At 51.2% G+C, this 18,790-nt stretch overlaps 1 protein-coding gene across 3 annotated transcripts in view; it reads right to left on the reverse strand.

The window, feature by feature from the left end:
• Nucleotides 1–1,325: 1,325 nt before the first annotated feature.
• LIN52 (lin-52 DREAM MuvB core complex component) overlaps nt 1,326–18,790 on the reverse strand; it is a 140,041-nt gene continuing 122,576 nt past the window's right edge. For all 3 annotated transcript variants that reach the window (XM_059182819.1, XM_059182820.1, XM_059182821.1), the window contains one exon: nt 1,326–1,552. In XM_059182819.1, the coding sequence (XP_059038802.1) occupies nt 1,425–1,552 (128 nt within the window). In that variant the 3' untranslated portion in view covers nt 1,326–1,424. The remainder of the gene's footprint in view (nt 1,553–18,790) is intronic.

The raw sequence follows: 18,790 nt of genomic DNA on the forward strand, positions 1-18,790 counted from the left end.
CCCATAGCCCAGGCTGGCCTGGAAGGCCTCCTGCCACAACATGGGCAGGGCATGCTCTGGGCTCCTCTGGTGAGATTGTTCTGGGAGCGGGTGAGGCCGGGCTGTGCGTGGGGTGGGGGCACCAGGGGGCATCCAGGGCTGCCGAGGAAGGCAAGAGCACTGCAGCTCCCAGGCCTGGGAGAGGGGAGGAAGGTAGAAAATTTCTATTTATGAGACTTACCTGGGGGACGAGGGGGAGGGCCTTGTAATATACAGATTCCCAAGCCTCTCCACAAACATTAGAAATCAAGGTTTTTATGACTTGGAGAGCTTGAAAAATTCTGGAGCTGCTCAGTTAGCCAACCAGCAATACTTACTTAATGCGCACATACAGGTACCTCCTCCTATTTCGAGGAAATCAGCCTCTTCTGGTGTCCACTCCAACCATCCCCAGCCTGTGGCACCACAGACCGGGATCCCTTGGCCCACTGCTCGGCGATGGCCCCAGTCGCCCGGGTCAGCTGCTGCTCCAGGGTTCCTCAGCCTTCCCTTCCCGGTCGGTGGGCCTGTCTCCTTCCTTCCTTCGACATCCCCCCGATGTCGGCCCCACAGAACACAGTGCCCAGACTCAGGCGGTGGGAGACAGACCCCTGTAGAGGCATGTCCCTCCTTGAGCAGCTGTGAGCTCCTTCAGGAAGGCTGGGGACTTTGAGTGTGGCCCCGAGCCTGTCAATATTAGGGGAGACGCACTGGTCCTTCCCACACAGCGTGTACCCCTTTGGGACCTTTGGTGTGAAAGCAGCAGCAGGGACTGCAGAGACAGCCCCAGGTGGGTCCGTCTGTCCATCCAACACTGTTGACAGATAGCTGAAAAGTCTTGGCCTGGTCCTCAGGGAGCCCAGCACTGGGGAGAAAACCACAAGGTGTGACAAGCTCCCTTAATACCCATGGGGGCTTCTTGAGCGATCACTTATGGGCTAAGCACAGTTCAAAGTGCTTAATCCACCCATCTTATCCTCATAAAAACCCTATGAGGTAGGAAATTAAACACACCCATTCTACAGATGAGGGAACCGAAGCACAGAGAAATGAATCACGTGCTCAAGGTCACACAGTTCTAAGTGGTGGGCCTGCGATTCATACACAGGCAGTGTGACTCTGAGCCTGTCCTCTAAACCACTTTGCTCATTGTCTATCTGTCTTTATCTGGAACCATTTGTCTATGTATATTACTTCTCCACAAGTGACTTGCCTAGTTTTTTAAAAACAGAATCGTAGAGTGTTTTGAGAGCATAGAAAGGAACATTAAACCTAAGTGAGGGCAATCACAGGCGGCTTTTTGGAGGAGGCATCTTTATTTATTCAATGTTGTTGTTGAGCAACTGTTGTGTCCCCAGCACTGGTGAGGCCGAGATGAAAAAGCCATGGTTCCTGTCCTCTGGAGCTCACAAGCTGGGAGACGAATGCCTATAAGCAGATGTGCTAAGAGCGCTGAGAAAGCACAGGGCATTATGGGAGCCCTGGAGAGACGCCAAAGCAGGGGAGATCAGGGAAGGCTTCCTGGATGAGGTGCCTGTGAGCAGAGGGTGAAACAATGAATGGGAACTTCAGAGACATGCCCGCTTCACCAGGTCGGCATTCTGCTGAGCTGAAGGGGGCCCAGAGGCTCTGCTGGGCACTCACCCCTCTTCCTCTTGGCCAGACTCTCCTCTATGGAGCCTTTCTGGTGTAACCAACCCCAGTCTCTTCTCTGATTGCCTCTCCCAGGCAGGCCGACCCCCTTCTGGGGAGGTCTACGTCCCCCACTCTTATGTTTTCCTGGGAGGCAGGGCCTGAACACCAGACTCCTGACTGCCCAGGTACTATGCCTAGCAGGGGTCAGACTGGATCTGTCACTGTGGTCTTGGGAATGCCCAGAGGTTTGAGAGCAGCTGGAATTTAGAGCAAGAAGGGAGCCCAGAAACCACTCAAGCCCACTTTGAAGGAAGGAGGAAGGGGGGCCCAGGGAAGTAACAGCAACTGCCCAGACCCCACAGCTGAGTTGGTACTCAAACTCCAGCCCTCAGCACCCTGATCTCCTCTCTGGGGTGGTCTGGCCCCACCGGGCCCAACTCTAACCCTTGCCCCCCAATGCCTGCCTAGTCTGATGGTGGCCAGGATAGTCTTCCCTGAATAACGATGGTATTGGCTCAGATTAAGGGCAACTAGCTGGCTCTTGGCTTTTCCTTTTTATATAACAACTAATCTCCTTCTAATCAGCCATTATTAAATTATATTCCGTTTTTAATTCATTCACAGATCACCGTTGGGACAGCTGGATGGATAATTGGGGAGAGATAATTTATGTAAATGAGGAACAGCAGAAGGTAGGGGAGAGGGAGGCTGAGGGCCAAAGGGGGCCCCCCTGGGTCCAGGCTGGGGAGGGGGCAGTGAGCTGGCCCAGGCTGGAAGTGGGTGACAGGGGCGCTGAGGGGATTGGGGCCTGTCATGGGACCTCAGGGCTCCTGCCTGATTAGACTGTCTGTCAGCATCACTTTGAATGCTTCTGGCTAGTGGGGAGCCCACTACTTCCTGGGGGGGCAGTTCTCAGACCCATCAGCCCTCCTCATTGGAAGTGGATCCTGAGAAACAGTAAAACGTTCTGGAGAATTCCAGAGTCAGAGCTTCATTTGATTTCAGCTCCACCACTGTGTAGCGCGCTCTCTCTCACTCTTTTTAAAGATTTTATTTCTTTATTTGAGACAGAGAGGGAGAGAATCAGAAGCAGACTCTGTGAAGAGCACAGAGACCGACACAGGGCTCCACCTCACAACCGTGAGATCACGGTCTGAGCCGAAACTAGGAGTCAGTGGCTGAACCGACCCCGCCCCTCGGGAGCCCCCATGCAGCTGTCTCTACCCCTGAGTTTCCCATCTGCTTCCTGAGGGGGAGTCGAGGCCTTGGAACCCCTGAGTTCTTGGTCTCGGTTCCCAGTGGAGCATGGGAAGGAGCAGAGTTAAGAGCCCATACCTGGCCGGACTAGGGGTTCCGACCACCTCAGTGTGAGGACTCTGTGAGTCCAGGGCGCCCCCCGCTAACATGGGCCCCAGGCCATGAGGCTTCCTTCTGGAAACACAGACTAAATCTTCTTCCTTTATGTATCTGACCTGGCCGCCAGGCCGATAAAAGTTACCTCAGCCACGGGCCCCTCAGTGTGCTCCCTCTGGGCCAGGGGTTGCCCTCAACTCTTGCTACGTAGCGTCTCACATCAGCAGAAGACTGCATAAGGTGGGCGCTGCTGTCTCCGCTCTGCAGATGAAAATACCAGGGACCTCAGCTCTCCCCCGACGACATAACAGAAACTACAACAGAAGCCTGCTTAGAAGGAGACAGGAGGCTCTGAAAACCTGGGACCCCAGCTGGAGGCCATTTGGGGAAGGCGCCCTGGGGACAGGCAGACAGGGCAGGGCCAACAGGGGAGGCAGGTCGAGAAGGTTGGGCCTCTAGCCCTCCTGGCTGTTCTTTTGGGGCCCCCAGGAATTACGAGAGGGTAGACACAGGTGTCTGATGGGACTTGAGGGGGTGAGGACTGTGTGTATCTGGGGCTGGCGGGGGGCCAGTGAGTAGGGCCTTGGACCATTCCCAGAGGGAGGCAGGGGATTAAGGAGGGGTAGGGAGGGTGGTCCCAGAGGGTCCCGCAGAGTAATGGGATTAGCCTTCAGGCAGTGAGTGAAAGTTATTATCGTGTGGGGCCTCTGGCCTCCCACGGCAGGCTACAGCTGTCACCCACCCCAAGGAGAGAGTCACTAGCAGTGTCCCCCCACCTTGAGGCAGGCTGGCACCCTCTGCCCCTCACAGGCTTTCCTGCTGCGATCATCTGTCAAGGGGCTGGCCTCCTAGCTTTAGCCTCCTGCCTAGGCCAGACAGTCTGGGCCACCCACACACAGTATAACGCGGCATTGCCCTGTGCCTCGGTTTCCCTGTCTGGATAGGAGGCTACAGCGAGGAAGGTTGAGACCTTGAGGGAGAACCTGTGAGGTACCCGAGGGTCCCCACCAGACACCCTGGATTTCTGGCTCTGCCCTGCCTTAGCTGTGCCGCCCCCGGCTCGTCTGCTAGCCTCTCCGTGTCCTCATGTACACAAGGCGAGCGGTAGCGCTGCAGGGGAGGGTTGAGTCAGGGGGAGCCGTGCAGGTCCCTGGGCCAGGTTCAGGGACCTGAGGCTTGATGGCCACCCGAAGGTGTGGCCGGAACCTCGCGCAGCCGGAGGCGGTGGAGGGCGGGCGGCCCCTGGCTCCCTCTAGCGGTGACGGCGCGGAAGCCCCTCCAGGCCGGGTGGGCGGCGAGGCCCGGCAGCGTTCGTCCCCGGCATCAGCGTGGGGCTGGGGGGCGGGCAGCAAGGGTCCTACCCCCCCCCCCCCACCAACTGACCCCCGTGGTGAGAGCGGCCTGCCTTTAGCTTGCGTGCCGGCGTGTTAACCCCGGCTCACCCAGCCCGAAGCCCAGGCACGGGGGAGCGTTTGCCCAGGCTGGACTTGGGGCTGCCCGGGAACCCGAGGGCCTTCTGTAACCAGGCGCCAGTAGATTGCCTTCTGCAGCCTCAGTTGCCTCGCGGTAAGCGGGGCCAGGTTCGGCTGTTCGGCTGGAACCACCTTTTAACATGTAAAACAATTCAGAGTCACTCAGGGCAGTCCTTTTCCTGCTCCAGTTTGAGCAGGAAACCTGCACAGTGACCTAACACTATTAGGCATTCAGTAAGGCTTTTACAGGAAGGAATACTTTCTTAACCTCAGCAACTATACAGGTTTGTTTTGTTTTGTTTTGTTTTGAAGATTTTATTTATTTCTCAGAGGTGGAGAGAGCACAAGCAGGGGTAGCAGCAGGCAGGGGGAGAAGCAGGCTCCCCGCTGGGCAAGAAGATTCACTCGGGGACTGGATCCCAGGACTCTGGGCAGAGGCTTAACTGTACCACCCAGGCAGCCCTAATTAATTAATTCGGTTTAAAAAACTGTTTATGTGGAGGCACCTGGCCCCATTGATGGAGTTCGTGACTCTTGATCTTGGGGTTGTGAGTTTGAGTGCCACGCTGGGTGTGTAGATTACTTAAAAATAAAATCTTTAGGGGCTCCTGGGTGGCTCAGTCAGTTAAGCATCTGCCTTCAGCTCAGGTCTTGGTCCCAGGATCCTAGGATCGAGCCCCACTTCGGGCTCATTGCTTGGTGGGGTGTTTGCTTCTCCCTCTATCTCTGTCTGCTGTTCCCCCTGCTTGTGCTCTCTCTCTCTCTCTTGCTCACTCCCAGCCTCTCTCAAATAAAGAAATAAAATCTTTAAAAAAATAAAAATTTTTTAAATATAAAAAACAAAAACTGTGTATGCATTACCTATCTTGATAAACCTAAACATTAAACATAACACTATACCCAGGTATAGGGTACTCACTGATGCTTTCACCGGGCTCTGTACTGTTCGTATAATAAAATCCAGCCCCCAACTCTGCGAGGGCGTCCCTCCAGTTGGGTGTTCTTGTGGCTCCATCAGAACCACTGGCCTGATGGTCTGTATAATGCCTTCCCCCTTCCCCCACAGGGGCTGGGACTCCTCTGACTATACTCTACCTGCCAGCCAGGTGCTTTGGATGGAGGATTCTGGGTGGGGTCCAGGCCCAGAGACCTAACTTACTGAAGTAACAAAGGACCACAAGGAGGTGGGGGCGTCATGGGATCTGGGGTAGGATGGTCCCAGAAAGACAGGACTGAGGCTTCTCTGCTGCTGCCTCCTGTGCCCGTAGCCTGGCTGCCTAGGCTCCTCCTTCACACAGCCCTGCCTCTCAGCTCCCAGTGCACATCTCCTCCCTCCCAGGCCTGGTGGAACTCTTCCTCTCAATTCCAAAATTTTCCAGAGGCATAAATAGGTCTGGGCTTAAAGCGAGCTCCTGCACGCTGGTACATGTCAGTATGTGACAGGGAGAAACAAAGTACATCCCCCAAATGTTTCACAGGCCTCGCCGTGTACTCAGCACTGGTTTGGGGGCTGTGTTGTGGGGGTGCCAGAGAGGAAGCGGGCCTCTCTTCTGAGAGGCAGGCTACAGAATGATGTGATTTCCGGGGTTTCAGGAAGGTCCCACTGCTCCAGATCCTTTCCTCTCCTTCTGGAGATCCAATCAATCAGCTTCGTTCAGTGAAACTCTGGGTCCAATCCCTGTGGAATTCAGCTCCCCTAAGACAGGTCAGAGTTTAGGCAAGTCTTCCCAGGGGTCCCCCAATCCCTACTAGAATGGCCCTTTTGAAGGCCTCTGAGATCCTGCTCTTGGTCCCCAGGCGGTAAGCATTTACTGAGGTTCCTTCCCGTACTCAGGAAAGAATCTCTATTTCCCAAACCCTCTATGTCCTTTGTATGCCTCTGGGCCTTCACATTTGCTGGTCCCTCTGTCTAGAATACATTGCCTCTTTCAAGGCTCAACTCAAGCTTCCCTTTCCATGGGAGGCCTCACCTGCCCCGGCCCGGGTGGAGGTAGCATCCACCTGGTTACCCCTCCTCCCCATCCCCCCCTCTGGGCACAGACCTGGAAGTGGACAGGATTCAGAAGGATTGGCACCCACATCTGGCTTTGCCACTCCTGCCGGCATCCGCTAGGCACGTCACAATCCTAGCTCCCTTCTGCTCCTCTCATCACGCTCACATCTCCAGAGCGCGCCTTAGTGACTTGTCAGTGTTTATCCAACCATCTTCCCTTTACACGGCAAGCTTTAATTAGTAGGCACAATAAGTGTTGGCTAAATGACTTAGTGATTTATCCAGGGAAGGGGAAGATGTTTCCAAGCTCAGAAGCAAGGCCGAGGACCTCTGCTGCCCCCAGAAGCAGGGAGAGGGAGTCCTGTGCCAGGGTCAAGGGAGGAGGTACAGATGAGAAATTGGGTGCGTTGATTTCATGGGATGTTTGGAGTGGAATCAGGGCACAGAATCGATGGGTGTGGCGGCATTTGACCATCAGTGGGGCTGCACATCTAGCCAGCTGGTCCCCAGCCTCAACCTGTCCTGTGCTAAGCAGAGGGGGCACGCTATTCAACCTCTAGGACCACAGCTGGGGGCGTGAACTTGGTGCCTGGATGCACCCTTTTCTCTATGTCCTGCAGCCCCAAACCCAAGTAGGGAGGGGCCCTCATTTGCTCTCTTCTTCCTGGTCACTAGTTAGAGACCTGTGGTTACCACACCTGGGGAGCTCCGGATGGCACCCAGGGCTGTGTGTGTGCACGCTCGAAGGTGTGCACGCCCTCGGCACCCCGCTGACCTTTTTCAGGGGTGCACTGCAGGACCTGGGGACACATGGCGCCATTTGAATGGTTCTCTGATCAGGCACCCACCTACCCTCTTCAGTCACTCCTAAAAACCATTGAACACTTAACACAGGGCCAGTGTTTCACAGGCATCTTCTCACTTAATCTTCCTAAAGATCCAGTAAGGTCTCTTAAAAAATGATTCTCAACTTTTCTCAGAGATGAATCAAAGAAGTAAAGTCACTTCCTGGGGTCACCGAGCTCACGAGTGGCAAGGCCAGACTGGAAACCAGTCTGCCTGCCCACACGGGCCTGAACTTCCAGGCAGGACCTGCCTCCAGCTCCCTGCTCTGTCCAGCTCCGAGCCCAGCTTCTGCCCCTTGCTCTACCCAACGCCGGGAGCTGACCTCCCCTTCACATGGCCTTCCTCGGCCTGGCCACAGTTTCCACCAACGGCTGTCCCACCTGTCTCCAGGCTCTGCACTCCCACTCGTAAGGCACAGTCCGCCCGCTGCCCAGGAGGTCCACAGGGTCCCCGGGGTGTAGGGACCATGGCGGGCGGAGGGCCCCCCGTGCCCCTGCACCAGGCGGGTAGCTAAGAGCGGTAGGGAGGCGGGTGTAGTGCACAGGGCTGATCCTAACCAAGTTTGCCAGCCCGGCTTTTCTCATGGCTCCCACACAATGCTCTGCTTTGTGCCCACCTGCCGATAATGCTTAATTAGGCGAGGAGTTGATTAATTTGAGGTAATTGACAGCTAATTAGAGGCCCACAGGCTCATTAACTTGACATCTTGTCTTCGTGAATTGGCTGAGTAGGGTCAGGTGACAGAAGCCGTTGCTTTCTCCCTCCCTAGCCCTGTGGACAAAGGTGAGCACCTGGGGGAGGGCTGGGCAGAGCCAGTGTAGAGGTAGGGCAGTCCCAAGGCCAAGAACAGAGGAAACCAAGGCAGCAGAGGAGGAGGCATGTGCCCTGACCGTAGGAAGGAGGGAGTGGACAGGAACGGAGGGCTCCTGGCATGGGGGCGAAGGAAGGCACTGAAGCGAGGTAGGTAGCTGTTCATGGGGGGAACAGCTAGGACAAGGGGCACGGGCAGAGAAGAGCGTGGGGAAGCCGACTGGTAATAAGCATCAGCTTTGAAGCGAGGCAGACCTGGGATTGACTCCCAGTTCCACTACTAACCAGCCAGGTGACCATGAATTAGTGAATCGCTGAGCCTCAGGCTACTCTTCTGTAAAATGGGAACAACGGTAGTTTCTACACCTCCTGAGACAGTGGTAAAGAGCATGTGAGACATGGAAGTCAGGGTTTTAGACCAGTCCCCGGGAGCCTGGTGAATGCCCAAGAAAGTTAACTACTGTGGGCAGCGGGAGGGAGGGACAAGAAGAAAAGGAAGGTGGGCGGGATGGGTTGCAGGAGGCACCGGAAGCCCTCTCCCCGGAGAAGCCAGCGCTAATTTGCAGGAAACCTGCAGGCCTGCAAACATCACTCCTGAGGGTGTGGGGAAAGAACTCACTGTTGCAACCACCTAAGGGGGACAATTCAGCATGTGACCTTTGACCAAGCAATTCCCTCCTTAGTCATCCATTCTACAGATATCTATGCACGGGCACAAGGATGCATTCAAGGGATTTGTCCATTACAGTGAAGTCTGTAGCAGCAGAAGACCAGAAAGAACCTAAATGTCCAACATAGCTAAATAAATTATGGTATATCCATACCCTGGGACCATAGGCTGCTATGCAATCTGTACATACCTATATGAACCAGACCCAAGAAGAATTAAGTGGGAGAAAAAGCAAGACCCCCCAGTAGGACTGGGTGCAGCTCCCACAAGCTAGTGACTGAGAGTCAAGGGGATGGGGAGAGGTTTGTTTGTTTGTTTGTTTGTTTACAATATGCTTATTTTAAGGGGCGCCTGGGTGGCTCAGTGGGTTGGGCCGCTGCCTTCGGCTCGGGTCATGATCTCAGGGTCCTGGGATCGAGTCCTGCATCGGGCTCTCTGCTCAGCGGGGAGCCTGCTTCCCTCTCTCTCTCTCTCTGCCTGCCTCTCCATCTACTTGTGATTTCTCTCTGTCAAATAAATAAATAAAATCTTAAAAAAAAACCCAACAAAATGCTTATTTTAAGTATGGTTTGTGGGATGCCTGGGTGGCTTAGTTGGTTAATTGTCTGCATTTGGTGCAGGTCATGATCCCAGGGTCCTGGGATCGAGTCCCACATCGGGCTCCTTGATCAGCGGGGAACCTGCTTCTCAGCCTGCCTGCTCCTCCCCCTGTTCATGCTCTCTCTCTCTGACAAATAAATAAATAAATAAATATTTAAAAAATATAAATATATCTATAAATAAGTAAATATGGTTTGTATTTATTGTCTTTTCAAAAAGCACTGTAAAATTAATTTCCCCCTAAATGAAACCTAACTTGAAATCTGAATTCATAAGGCAGGGTGGCTTTTTGGAGCTTGAGGGAGGAGTCTGATCCTCCTCACTTCCTTCCTCCTCTCCTCCAGAGGCTGTTCTAGAGGGTCTGGAGATCATCTAGAATTCAGTATTGTCCAACAGACTTTCTATGATGATGGAGATGTATGGAGTTCTGCCCTGTCCAATATGGTAGTCAGCAGCTATATGTGGCTACGGAGCACTTGAAATGTGACTAGAGTAACGAGCAAAATTTTACATTTTATTTACTTTTAATTTAAATGTAATAGCTACATGTGTCTAATGGCTACATATTTGGATAGCACAGAAATCTCCCCAAGGGACTGAGCGCTGCCGTCCTAGCCTCCATCCACATAGCTCTTTGCTAGAAGTGGGGGGTAGGGATGGAACCTTCGAATGGTCCTGGGAAACTTGGTTAGAGAGGGAACTGGAGGTCTTTTCTGGCGGATTCAGGACTGAATTGGACAGAAGCAAGTCAGAGATACCAGGAGCTCACCTAGGATGCCAACTCTTTTGGGAAGGATCACCTAAAACCCAGGAGTCAAAGAGCACATCTGTAGCTTTGAGATCAGTCGTCTGCTCCAGGTGGGAGGAAATTAATATGACTGGAGGCCATGGATTCAGGCATCCCTTGGGCAGCTGTGCACCGATCACCTGTGAAATGTCAGCTCTGGAGGAACAGGGAAGCCAGACCAGGTCTGGGCCTTCGAGCAGCCTGTCTTGGGACTGAGTTCCCAGGGGAGGGGCAGATAGAGATTGATAATCCCTCACAAGACAGCCCAAGCATCAGGGTTTCTTGGCGTTCAGCTCACACCCCTTCCCCAGGCCAAGGTCACAGAGGGGAAGCACAGAACGGGGACCCTCCCCAGCCCTTAGCCTCGGTTGCTGGTGGAGGATGGAAAGTAGCTGCCAGAGGGACATATTGAATCTTCTCTATCCTTCCCTCTGACTCTTTAGTTTAGAAGCCAGGATGAGTTTGGGATGTTCTAGATTCTCCTGTGTTATTGCCACAGTCAACTCCATGGCATTGTGGGAGCTTTCCTTAAGTTTCCCTTTAGGGGCACAGAGGACCCGAAATTCACTTGTTTTAATGGAGGCATAGACAGCACCCAGTAGAACACAGAACTACAAAATGCACAGCTCGGTGGATGTTCTTGTTGTTGTTTATTTTTCAAAGATTCTATTTTTTTTTAAAGATTGAGTTATTTATTTTAGAAAGTGAGCATGGGGCAGAGGGGCAGAGCGGGGAGAGGGAAACAGAGAGGGAATCTTAAGCAGACTCCCTGCTGAGCACCTGGTCAGATTCGGGGCTTGATCTCATGACCCTGAGACCACTCCCTGAGCCCTGAGTGGAAGCCACGAGTCAGATGCTCAACTCACTGAGCCCCCCAGGTGGCTCAGATTTTATTTTTAGGTAATCTCCATGCCCAGTATGGGGCTTGAACTCAGAACCCTGAGATCAAGAGTCGCACGCTCTACCAACTGAGCCGGCCAGGTGCCCCTTAATGGATGTTTCTACAGATGCTCATTTGCATATAGCCCTGTGTAACCACTACTCTGCTCACTATAGGAACTATTTCCTACCCTCTAGAAGTCTCCTCATACCCCTTCCCAGTCAGCATCCCAAGGTAACCACTATTCTGGCCTCTACCCCCCTACATGAGTTTTGCCCCTTCTAGAATCACACAGGTATGCCCTTGCATAACTGCCTGAATTCTCTCATTCTTGCTTGTGAGATTCACCCATGTTACTGTGTGACGCACAGTAGTGTGTTTTTACTGTTGACATTCCAGTGTATAAATATATGACAATTTATTCATTCTCTTGTTGAACAGTTGGGCTTTTTGTCAATTTTTGACTCACATGAATAAAGTTGCTATCAACATTTTTTTTTCAAATTTTACTAATTAATTTATTTTAGAGAGAGTGAGAGTGAGGGAGATCACAGAGGGAGAGGGAGAGGGAGAAGCACATCGAGCAGGGAGCCCGATTCGGGGCTTAAACCCAGGACCCCTGGGATTGTAACCTGAGCCGAAGGCAGACGCTTAACCGACTGAGCCACCCAGGCATGTCTGCTATCCAAATTCTTGCACATGTCCTTTGATGAGCGCCAGCACTCACTTCTGTTGGGGATATACCTAGAAATGGGATGAACAAAGACTATATATTCCTCAAGGTCAGGTAGACTTGGTGACTACGCATTCCTGGTAGGGAGGCTTTGAGGTAGGGGAGGGGAGTGAGTTTTGAGAGTCCTCTTGGGGAACCAATGCCCCCACTGGCTGTGGAGGGGACAGTGACTCCCATTAGAAAAGAAAGAGTTTGGGAGAGAGCCAAGCAAAGCCGCACAACATGGTTCTCAAATCGAGGCCATATGATGGGGATGTTAGACGTGTGCTGCATGAGTGGAGGCAGAGAGGACAGCTGAGCACAGCAAAGCAGAAGCTTTTGTTTTGTAGGATGGAGCATGTAGAAGGGAGAAGCAAGAACTGAAGTTCTCTGCGGATTCTTGCTTATTTAACTTGCCCCATTTTGAAAATAAATTGAAGTTCTCCTCTCTCTTTCTTCCTTTATTTACATGACCAACAGAGTATCGAAGAATGGTTTTGGTAACCCAAATATCATGTTTGGCTTCCCAGAGGTGATAAGGCTCAGTATTTGTGCCTTGAACATGTCTAGCCCTGCAGAAGACAAGGTCCTTTCTAGCTGGTCTCTGGCAAGGGTAACCACTGTTCTGACTTCTGTCACCATAAATTAGTTTATGCCTGTTTCTGCACTTTGCTTATGTGGAATCTGACAGTTTATGTCAATATTCACTGAGCACTTCTCCACATCACTCGGCATCAGGGAAATACAAATCAAAATCACAATGAGATACCACCTCACACCAGTCAGAATGGCTAAAATTAACAAGTCAGGAAATGACAGATGCTGGTGAGGATGCGGAGAAAGGGGACCCCTCCTACGCTGCTGGTGGGAATGCAAGCTGGTGCAACCACTCTGGAAGACAGCATGGAGGTTCCTCAAAAAGTTGAAAATAGAGCTACCCTATGACCCAGCAATCGCACTGCTGGGTATTTACCCTAAAGATACAAATGTAGTGATCCGAAGGGACACGTGCACCCGAATGTTTATAGCAGCAATGTCCACAATAGCCAAACTATGGAAAGAACCTAGATGTCCATCAACAGATGAATTGATAAAGATGTGGAATATATATATATATGTGTATATATATATATATATATATATATATATATATATATATGGTGGAATACTATGCAGCCATCAAAAGAAATAAAATCTTGCCATTTGCAACGATGTGGATGGAACTAGAGGGTATTATGCTTGGCAAAATAACTCAATCAGAGAAAGACAATTATCATATGATCTCCCTGATAGGAGGAAGTTGAGAGGCAACCTGGGGAGTTTGGGGGGTAGGAAAAGAATAAATGAAACAACTGGGATCAGGAGGGAGACAAACCATAAGAGATGCTTAATCTCACAAAACAAACTGAGGGTTGCGGAGGGAGGGCGGTAGGGAGAGGGGGGTGGGGTTATGGACATTGGGGAGGGTATGTGCTGTGGTGAGTGCTGTGAAGTGTGTAAACCTGGCGATTCACAGACCTGTACTCCTGGGGCTAATAATACATTATATGTTAGTAAGAAAATTAAAAAAAAAATTCACTGAGCATTTATTATGTGTCAAACACACTGCTAAACTATCAAACAGCATCTCTTTGGATCCTTCCAACAATCCCCTTGACTGAAGAGAAAACGTTTCAACAAGGCCAGGATTGCTATCTGAGGCCAGAAGACCATGAAGTAACAGAGCTTGGGTCCAGATTAGAGTGAACAACTGTCCCATCAGTGGGACTGTCCCTTGCCCTGGGTAATCCCCGAGTCCTAAGCAAACTGGATGGTTAGTTACCCTAATTCAGATCTGGATTGGACTCAAAAGCCAGGTTCCTTTCCTTTGGGTTAACATTTCATCCAACGGCAGCTGTGCTTTTAGCACAATCTAATGGGGAATGTTCTGTCTGAAAAAATGTGTGGTATCAGCATTTTATTTGGGTTTGTTTGTTTCCATGCCCAGTATGGAGCCTAATATGGGGCTTGAACTCACAATCCTGATACCCTGAAATCAAGAATTGGGTGTTTAACCAACTGAACCACCCAGGTACACCTTATTTCTTTCTTTCTTGACTTTGTTTCATTTTATTTTTCATTTTTTAATGTTATTCTTTTCTTTTCTTTTTTAAGATTTTTACTTATTTATTTGTCAGGGAGAGACAGAGCACAAGCAGGGGGAGTGGCAAGCAGAGGGAGAGGGAGAAGCAGACTCTTTCCCGAGCAAGGAGCCCAATGAGGGACTTGATCCCAGGTCTCTGGGATTATGACCTGAGCCAAAGGCAGACACTTAAATGAATGAGCCACCCAGGGGCCCCTTGTTCCTTTCTTGGCTTTGTTTCATTTTAAAGAAAGATTTCTTCTTCTTTTTTTTTAAGATTTTATTTATTTGATAGAAAGAGAGAGATCACAAGTAGGCAGAGAGGCAGACAGAGAGAGAGGGGGAAGCAGGCTCCCCGCTGAGCAGAGAGCCCGATACAGGGCTCCATCCCAGGACCCTGAGATCGTGACCTGAGCCGAAGGCAGAGGCTTAACCCACTGAGCCACCCAGGCACCCTTTAAAGAAAGATTTCATTGAAAGTAGATCTGAGTAGGGTTAGAACAAAATGATTCCTATTAAAAGGGAATTCCGCCACTACCAACATATCAAACAAAGATTTATTCACATATACTGAAAAAGAATTTTAAGATAGTCCCTGACTTCAAGAAGTTTATCCTTTACTTGGAGAGTTAGGAGTAAAGCTTAGGGAATAAAATTACAGAGTAATAAATAGTAATAATCATCACCCACATGGTGCGCACCATGTCCTAGGGGGCTTACATATTCTATCTCATTTAATCGTCACCGTACAGCTGTGAGATATGCACTGCTGTTGTACCCATTTTAGACAAAGAAATCAGGGCTTGGTGAGGTTAAGTGATTTGCTTAAAAAATTCACTGATCTGTTCGCTTAATATTTGTATGCTTAATGCAAATGAATTATACCTCCACACAATGTTTACTGAATGGGAAACCACTGAAGATGGGGGACATATTTCTTTCCCATAATTTTTTTTTTTTAAATAATCTCTACACCCAACGTGGAGCTCAAACTCACAACTCCAAGATCAAGAGTCACATGCTCTTACTAACTGAGCCAGTCAGGTGCCCCTCCCCTACTCCTGATGAGCTTATTTTCAATAATTTGGGGCAACATTTTAAAATAAATGTGTTTTGGCTTGTTTCATCTTCGCTCTTCAAGTCAAAATGCCATTTTTAGCTTCAATGGCTTGGATGCAAATAGGCATAGCTTGCGGCTGTGAAGCCAGAGTCCAGCCTTGTCCAGGGGCCCGGGCTGACCAAGGCCACAGGGCCACAGCCACCTGCCTGGCTCCAGTCTTCGGACTGTGGTCAGGCCCGCCAGGAATATACAGGGGATCTGTCCCCTGGGTCCTCAAGGCCAGCTCCTCCGTCTCCCCCCACCACACCCCAGACCCTATCCCTCACTCAACCGCCTGCCCCGCCACCCATCTCTGCTTTCCAGGTTCAGAGGCCTCCACCCAGAGGCACCTTCATCATTCCTGCCTGACACGTCGACTTTCATTTTTCCAAGACGAACCTCATTTGACAATCTCCTGCCCATATTTCTAAGCTCTCTGGGTCTCGCGGTGCTATTTCTCTGTCCTCTCTGGGGTTTGGGACACCAATCATCTGCAGGTTTCATTAGCATGCTGTTTCCCCCTGTCTTTCAGATCATTAATGAGGATGCGTAGGGAGCCACCCAACCTCACAGCCCCCACCACGCGCCCCCTCCTGGGCCCCTGCGCGGAGGGAATCATTATCCTTCCTGGCGTGACAGGGTCAGAACCAAACCAATTTGCATCAATCTTTGGTGATGTTGTGAGGTGTCGCCTGTCCTGCCATCCTCGTGTTGTAACAATGGCTTCAGCTCTCTGTTCCAGCATGTTCCTCACTGCTCCGGGAGGGCGGCCCGGATCGTGGGGCTCCGGCGCTTCAGGCTGAAAGGCCCTGCGGGTCAGGCAGGCTTCAGGGCCGCGCGTGGCTGACATTTCCTCTTTGTCTCGCTATCCCGAGCTGGGCAGGAAGTAGTCCCTCTCTGGGCAACAGGACGGACAAGGACACATACACCGGTGACCCAGAGGAGGGAGCAGGGGTCTCAGGCACAGCATTTTTCTTACTCATCATGACATCTATTTCTGTTGGAGGCCCTCCAAGACCTAGTTAGATCCCTGGGCCTGTAGACTCCAGTCGACGAGACCCATTTCTGGAGGATGGAATTCATTCTTCTGCATGATTCCATGTGAACCAGCCCCCGAGGTTCACATCTCTTTATCAGTTCCACGGCCCTGCTTCCCACCTTGCAGGGACCCTGACTACACACACACACGTGTTCCCAATAAAGGGGAGAACCACCCCCCCATGCACCCCTTGTGTCCCTCAGATCCCAGCTTGCACAGAAGGTACCTCACGTTCTTTCCGGAGGGTGCAGTGCCTCTGTCTGGCGCTCTGGGATGAAAACAGAGGAGTATCATTCCAGGCCGCCCTGACCCATGCCTACTCCTGACCCCAAGTTCCTCTATTTTTTTTTTTTTCCCCTTCCCTTCTCTCCTGGTTGGGAAGGGAAAACAAGCAGGAAGAAAGCAGCGAAGGAAGCTCTCACAGTACAACATCTGGAGGAATGTTTGGCTTGCCCCCGAGCTGGGGAAATTCATCCTTAAGAGTCAACATCAAAATTAGGTGAGATATAGCTTCCTATGGGGGCATGGACTGAGGAAAAAGAGCTATTTGGCAGCCCTAACTGAACATGTACTAAGAGAACATTTTTCTGTTCCTGAGCAAAGGCCCTGTGGCATGTAAGGAGGGCAGGGCCCTGGGAAGGAGCATGCTTAGGGCACAAGTCATTTCGTCCACACTTTACCTGATGGAGTAGGGTCTGGGGCAGGGCTGGATGCTCAGTGGGTGCTTGGTAAATACTTAGAGGTTTACAGATGGATAGACATGTTCATACACAAGAATGAATCTCATTACCATAAACAAATGTCACCGGTAAAGTCTGCACATGCGCACGCACACGTGTGTGGTACTAGGTTGGGCTGATCGGGCATTTTAAGCCCCATCTATATACTCAGCTCCAGAGGCTTTCCCCCCCATATGATGAATACAACATGTGATTCTGTAGGGAGTTTGGAAAATGTAGGAAAAAAGCAAAAATTACCACCCCCCCCCAATCCTCCAACCAGGCAGTAAGTACCGTTAACACCTTGGGTCTATTTCCCTATAATACCCTGCCCCCCCCCCCCATATTGGACATCATGTCACATTTGTAATTTTACATCTTACTATTTTATTTTTGCTTACCCTTATGACAAACTATTTCTTCCATGATATTGTAACCGTTTGCAAACATACTAACTGGCTGCATCACAGTTCACTATGTGAACGTACCATGATTTAATCAATAGTTCCAGGTACAAAGGACCAGTTGGCTTGAGGTAAGCAGCCCCGTGAGAAAAGCAAGGGATGAGGGTCTGCCGAGAAGGTGGAGGCAGGGGCGCCTGGGCGGCTCAGTAGGTTAAGCATCTGACTCTTTATTTTTGTCTCAGGTTATGATCTCAGGATCATGAGATTGTGTCCAGCCTGGGTTCTGCACTGACTGTGGAGCCTGCTTGGGATTCTCTCTGCCTCTCCTTCTGCGCCTCCCTCCCTCCCTCCCTCCCAAAAAAGGTGGAGGCAGTGACAGCAGAGACAAATGAGGGGAAAAGGAGGCCAAGGAAGATGTTCTCGGGAGTTTGCTTTCCCGATTCCTCAAAGACCTTTATGGTTCTGACCCCTACACAACCCTTGTGGCCTTACCCAGGGCTTTGCTGGTGGCTGCAGCCAATGCTTCTCATTTCCGCTCCGCCTAAAGTCACTGACTTTTCCAACCTGACTCTTCTCCGCTGCTCCTTTGTGTGAAGCCACTGGCTCGGGCTTGCTCTGCTCCTGGGGCTTGGCCACATCCGGGAAAGCCCTGGGATGTGACCTTCAGCCCCGCTTGACCCTGAGGCCCTCGGGCTGCACAGGCAGGCCAGGCTGTTCCCCGCGGGCTCCTGGGCAGGACAAAGCCCGGAGGAGACTGCTGCGGGGGGAGTCCAGGCCCAAGTGATTCCTGCTTGGGCCTGGAAGGGGAGCATCTGGAAGAAGGATGGCGGGATTGGGGTAGGGGTGGGGTGGGGAGGGCTGGAGGACACAGCAAAACAGGGAAGAGCATCCCTGTGCAGTGACTGGAAGAGTGTGGATGCTCAGCAAATGGGAGGACCATCAAGACTAGGGAAGTCCAGCGAGCTGAGGCTTCTGCCGAGCTCAGTATCAGCTCAGAAACCGGCCACTGTCACCAAGAACACCTCTCCTTCCCTTGTTCGTGAGCAACAAAGAGTCAGCCATGATACTTGCTGAATGTCCACGCCAGCACAGGCTGCCCCGGAGGGTCGGAGGAGGAGGGCAGGGGTACCCAGGAAGCAGTCAGCTCTCGGCAAAGAGCGAGAGAAACTGCTTCTCTGCTTTACCCCTTCCAACTATTCTGGGGAACCGAAAGTTACTCTATTTTCTCTGTAAGAATTACCAATTTTTAACAAATGTGAGTATAATAATGAAATAATGCATTGAATCCATCTTAAAAGCTATATCCATCAAGCACTCATGTAGTGGGTAAGATAGGCCATGTGCTATTCTGAATACTTGCAAGTGCTAGTTTAATCTCCACAATGACCCTAGCAGTTCGACACTACTATTGGACCCACCCCATAAAGGGGTAAACCAAACAGACAGGTGAAGCGATTTTCTTCTGGTTACATGTCTAGCAGACAGCAAAAACAGGATTTGGATCCAGGCAATCTGACATCTGGGTCTATGCCCTTATCCATGATGCTTGCCTGCCTCTCTCTCTCTCTCTCTCTCTTTTTTCCCCTTTTTTTGAGGAGAGGGAGGGGCAGGAGGAGAAGGGGAAAGAGAAT

Source organism: Mustela lutreola, chromosome 7, assembly GCF_030435805.1.
Source record: "Mustela lutreola isolate mMusLut2 chromosome 7, mMusLut2.pri, whole genome shotgun sequence".
In the NCBI taxonomy this organism is placed as follows: Eukaryota; Metazoa; Chordata; class Mammalia; order Carnivora; family Mustelidae; genus Mustela; species Mustela lutreola.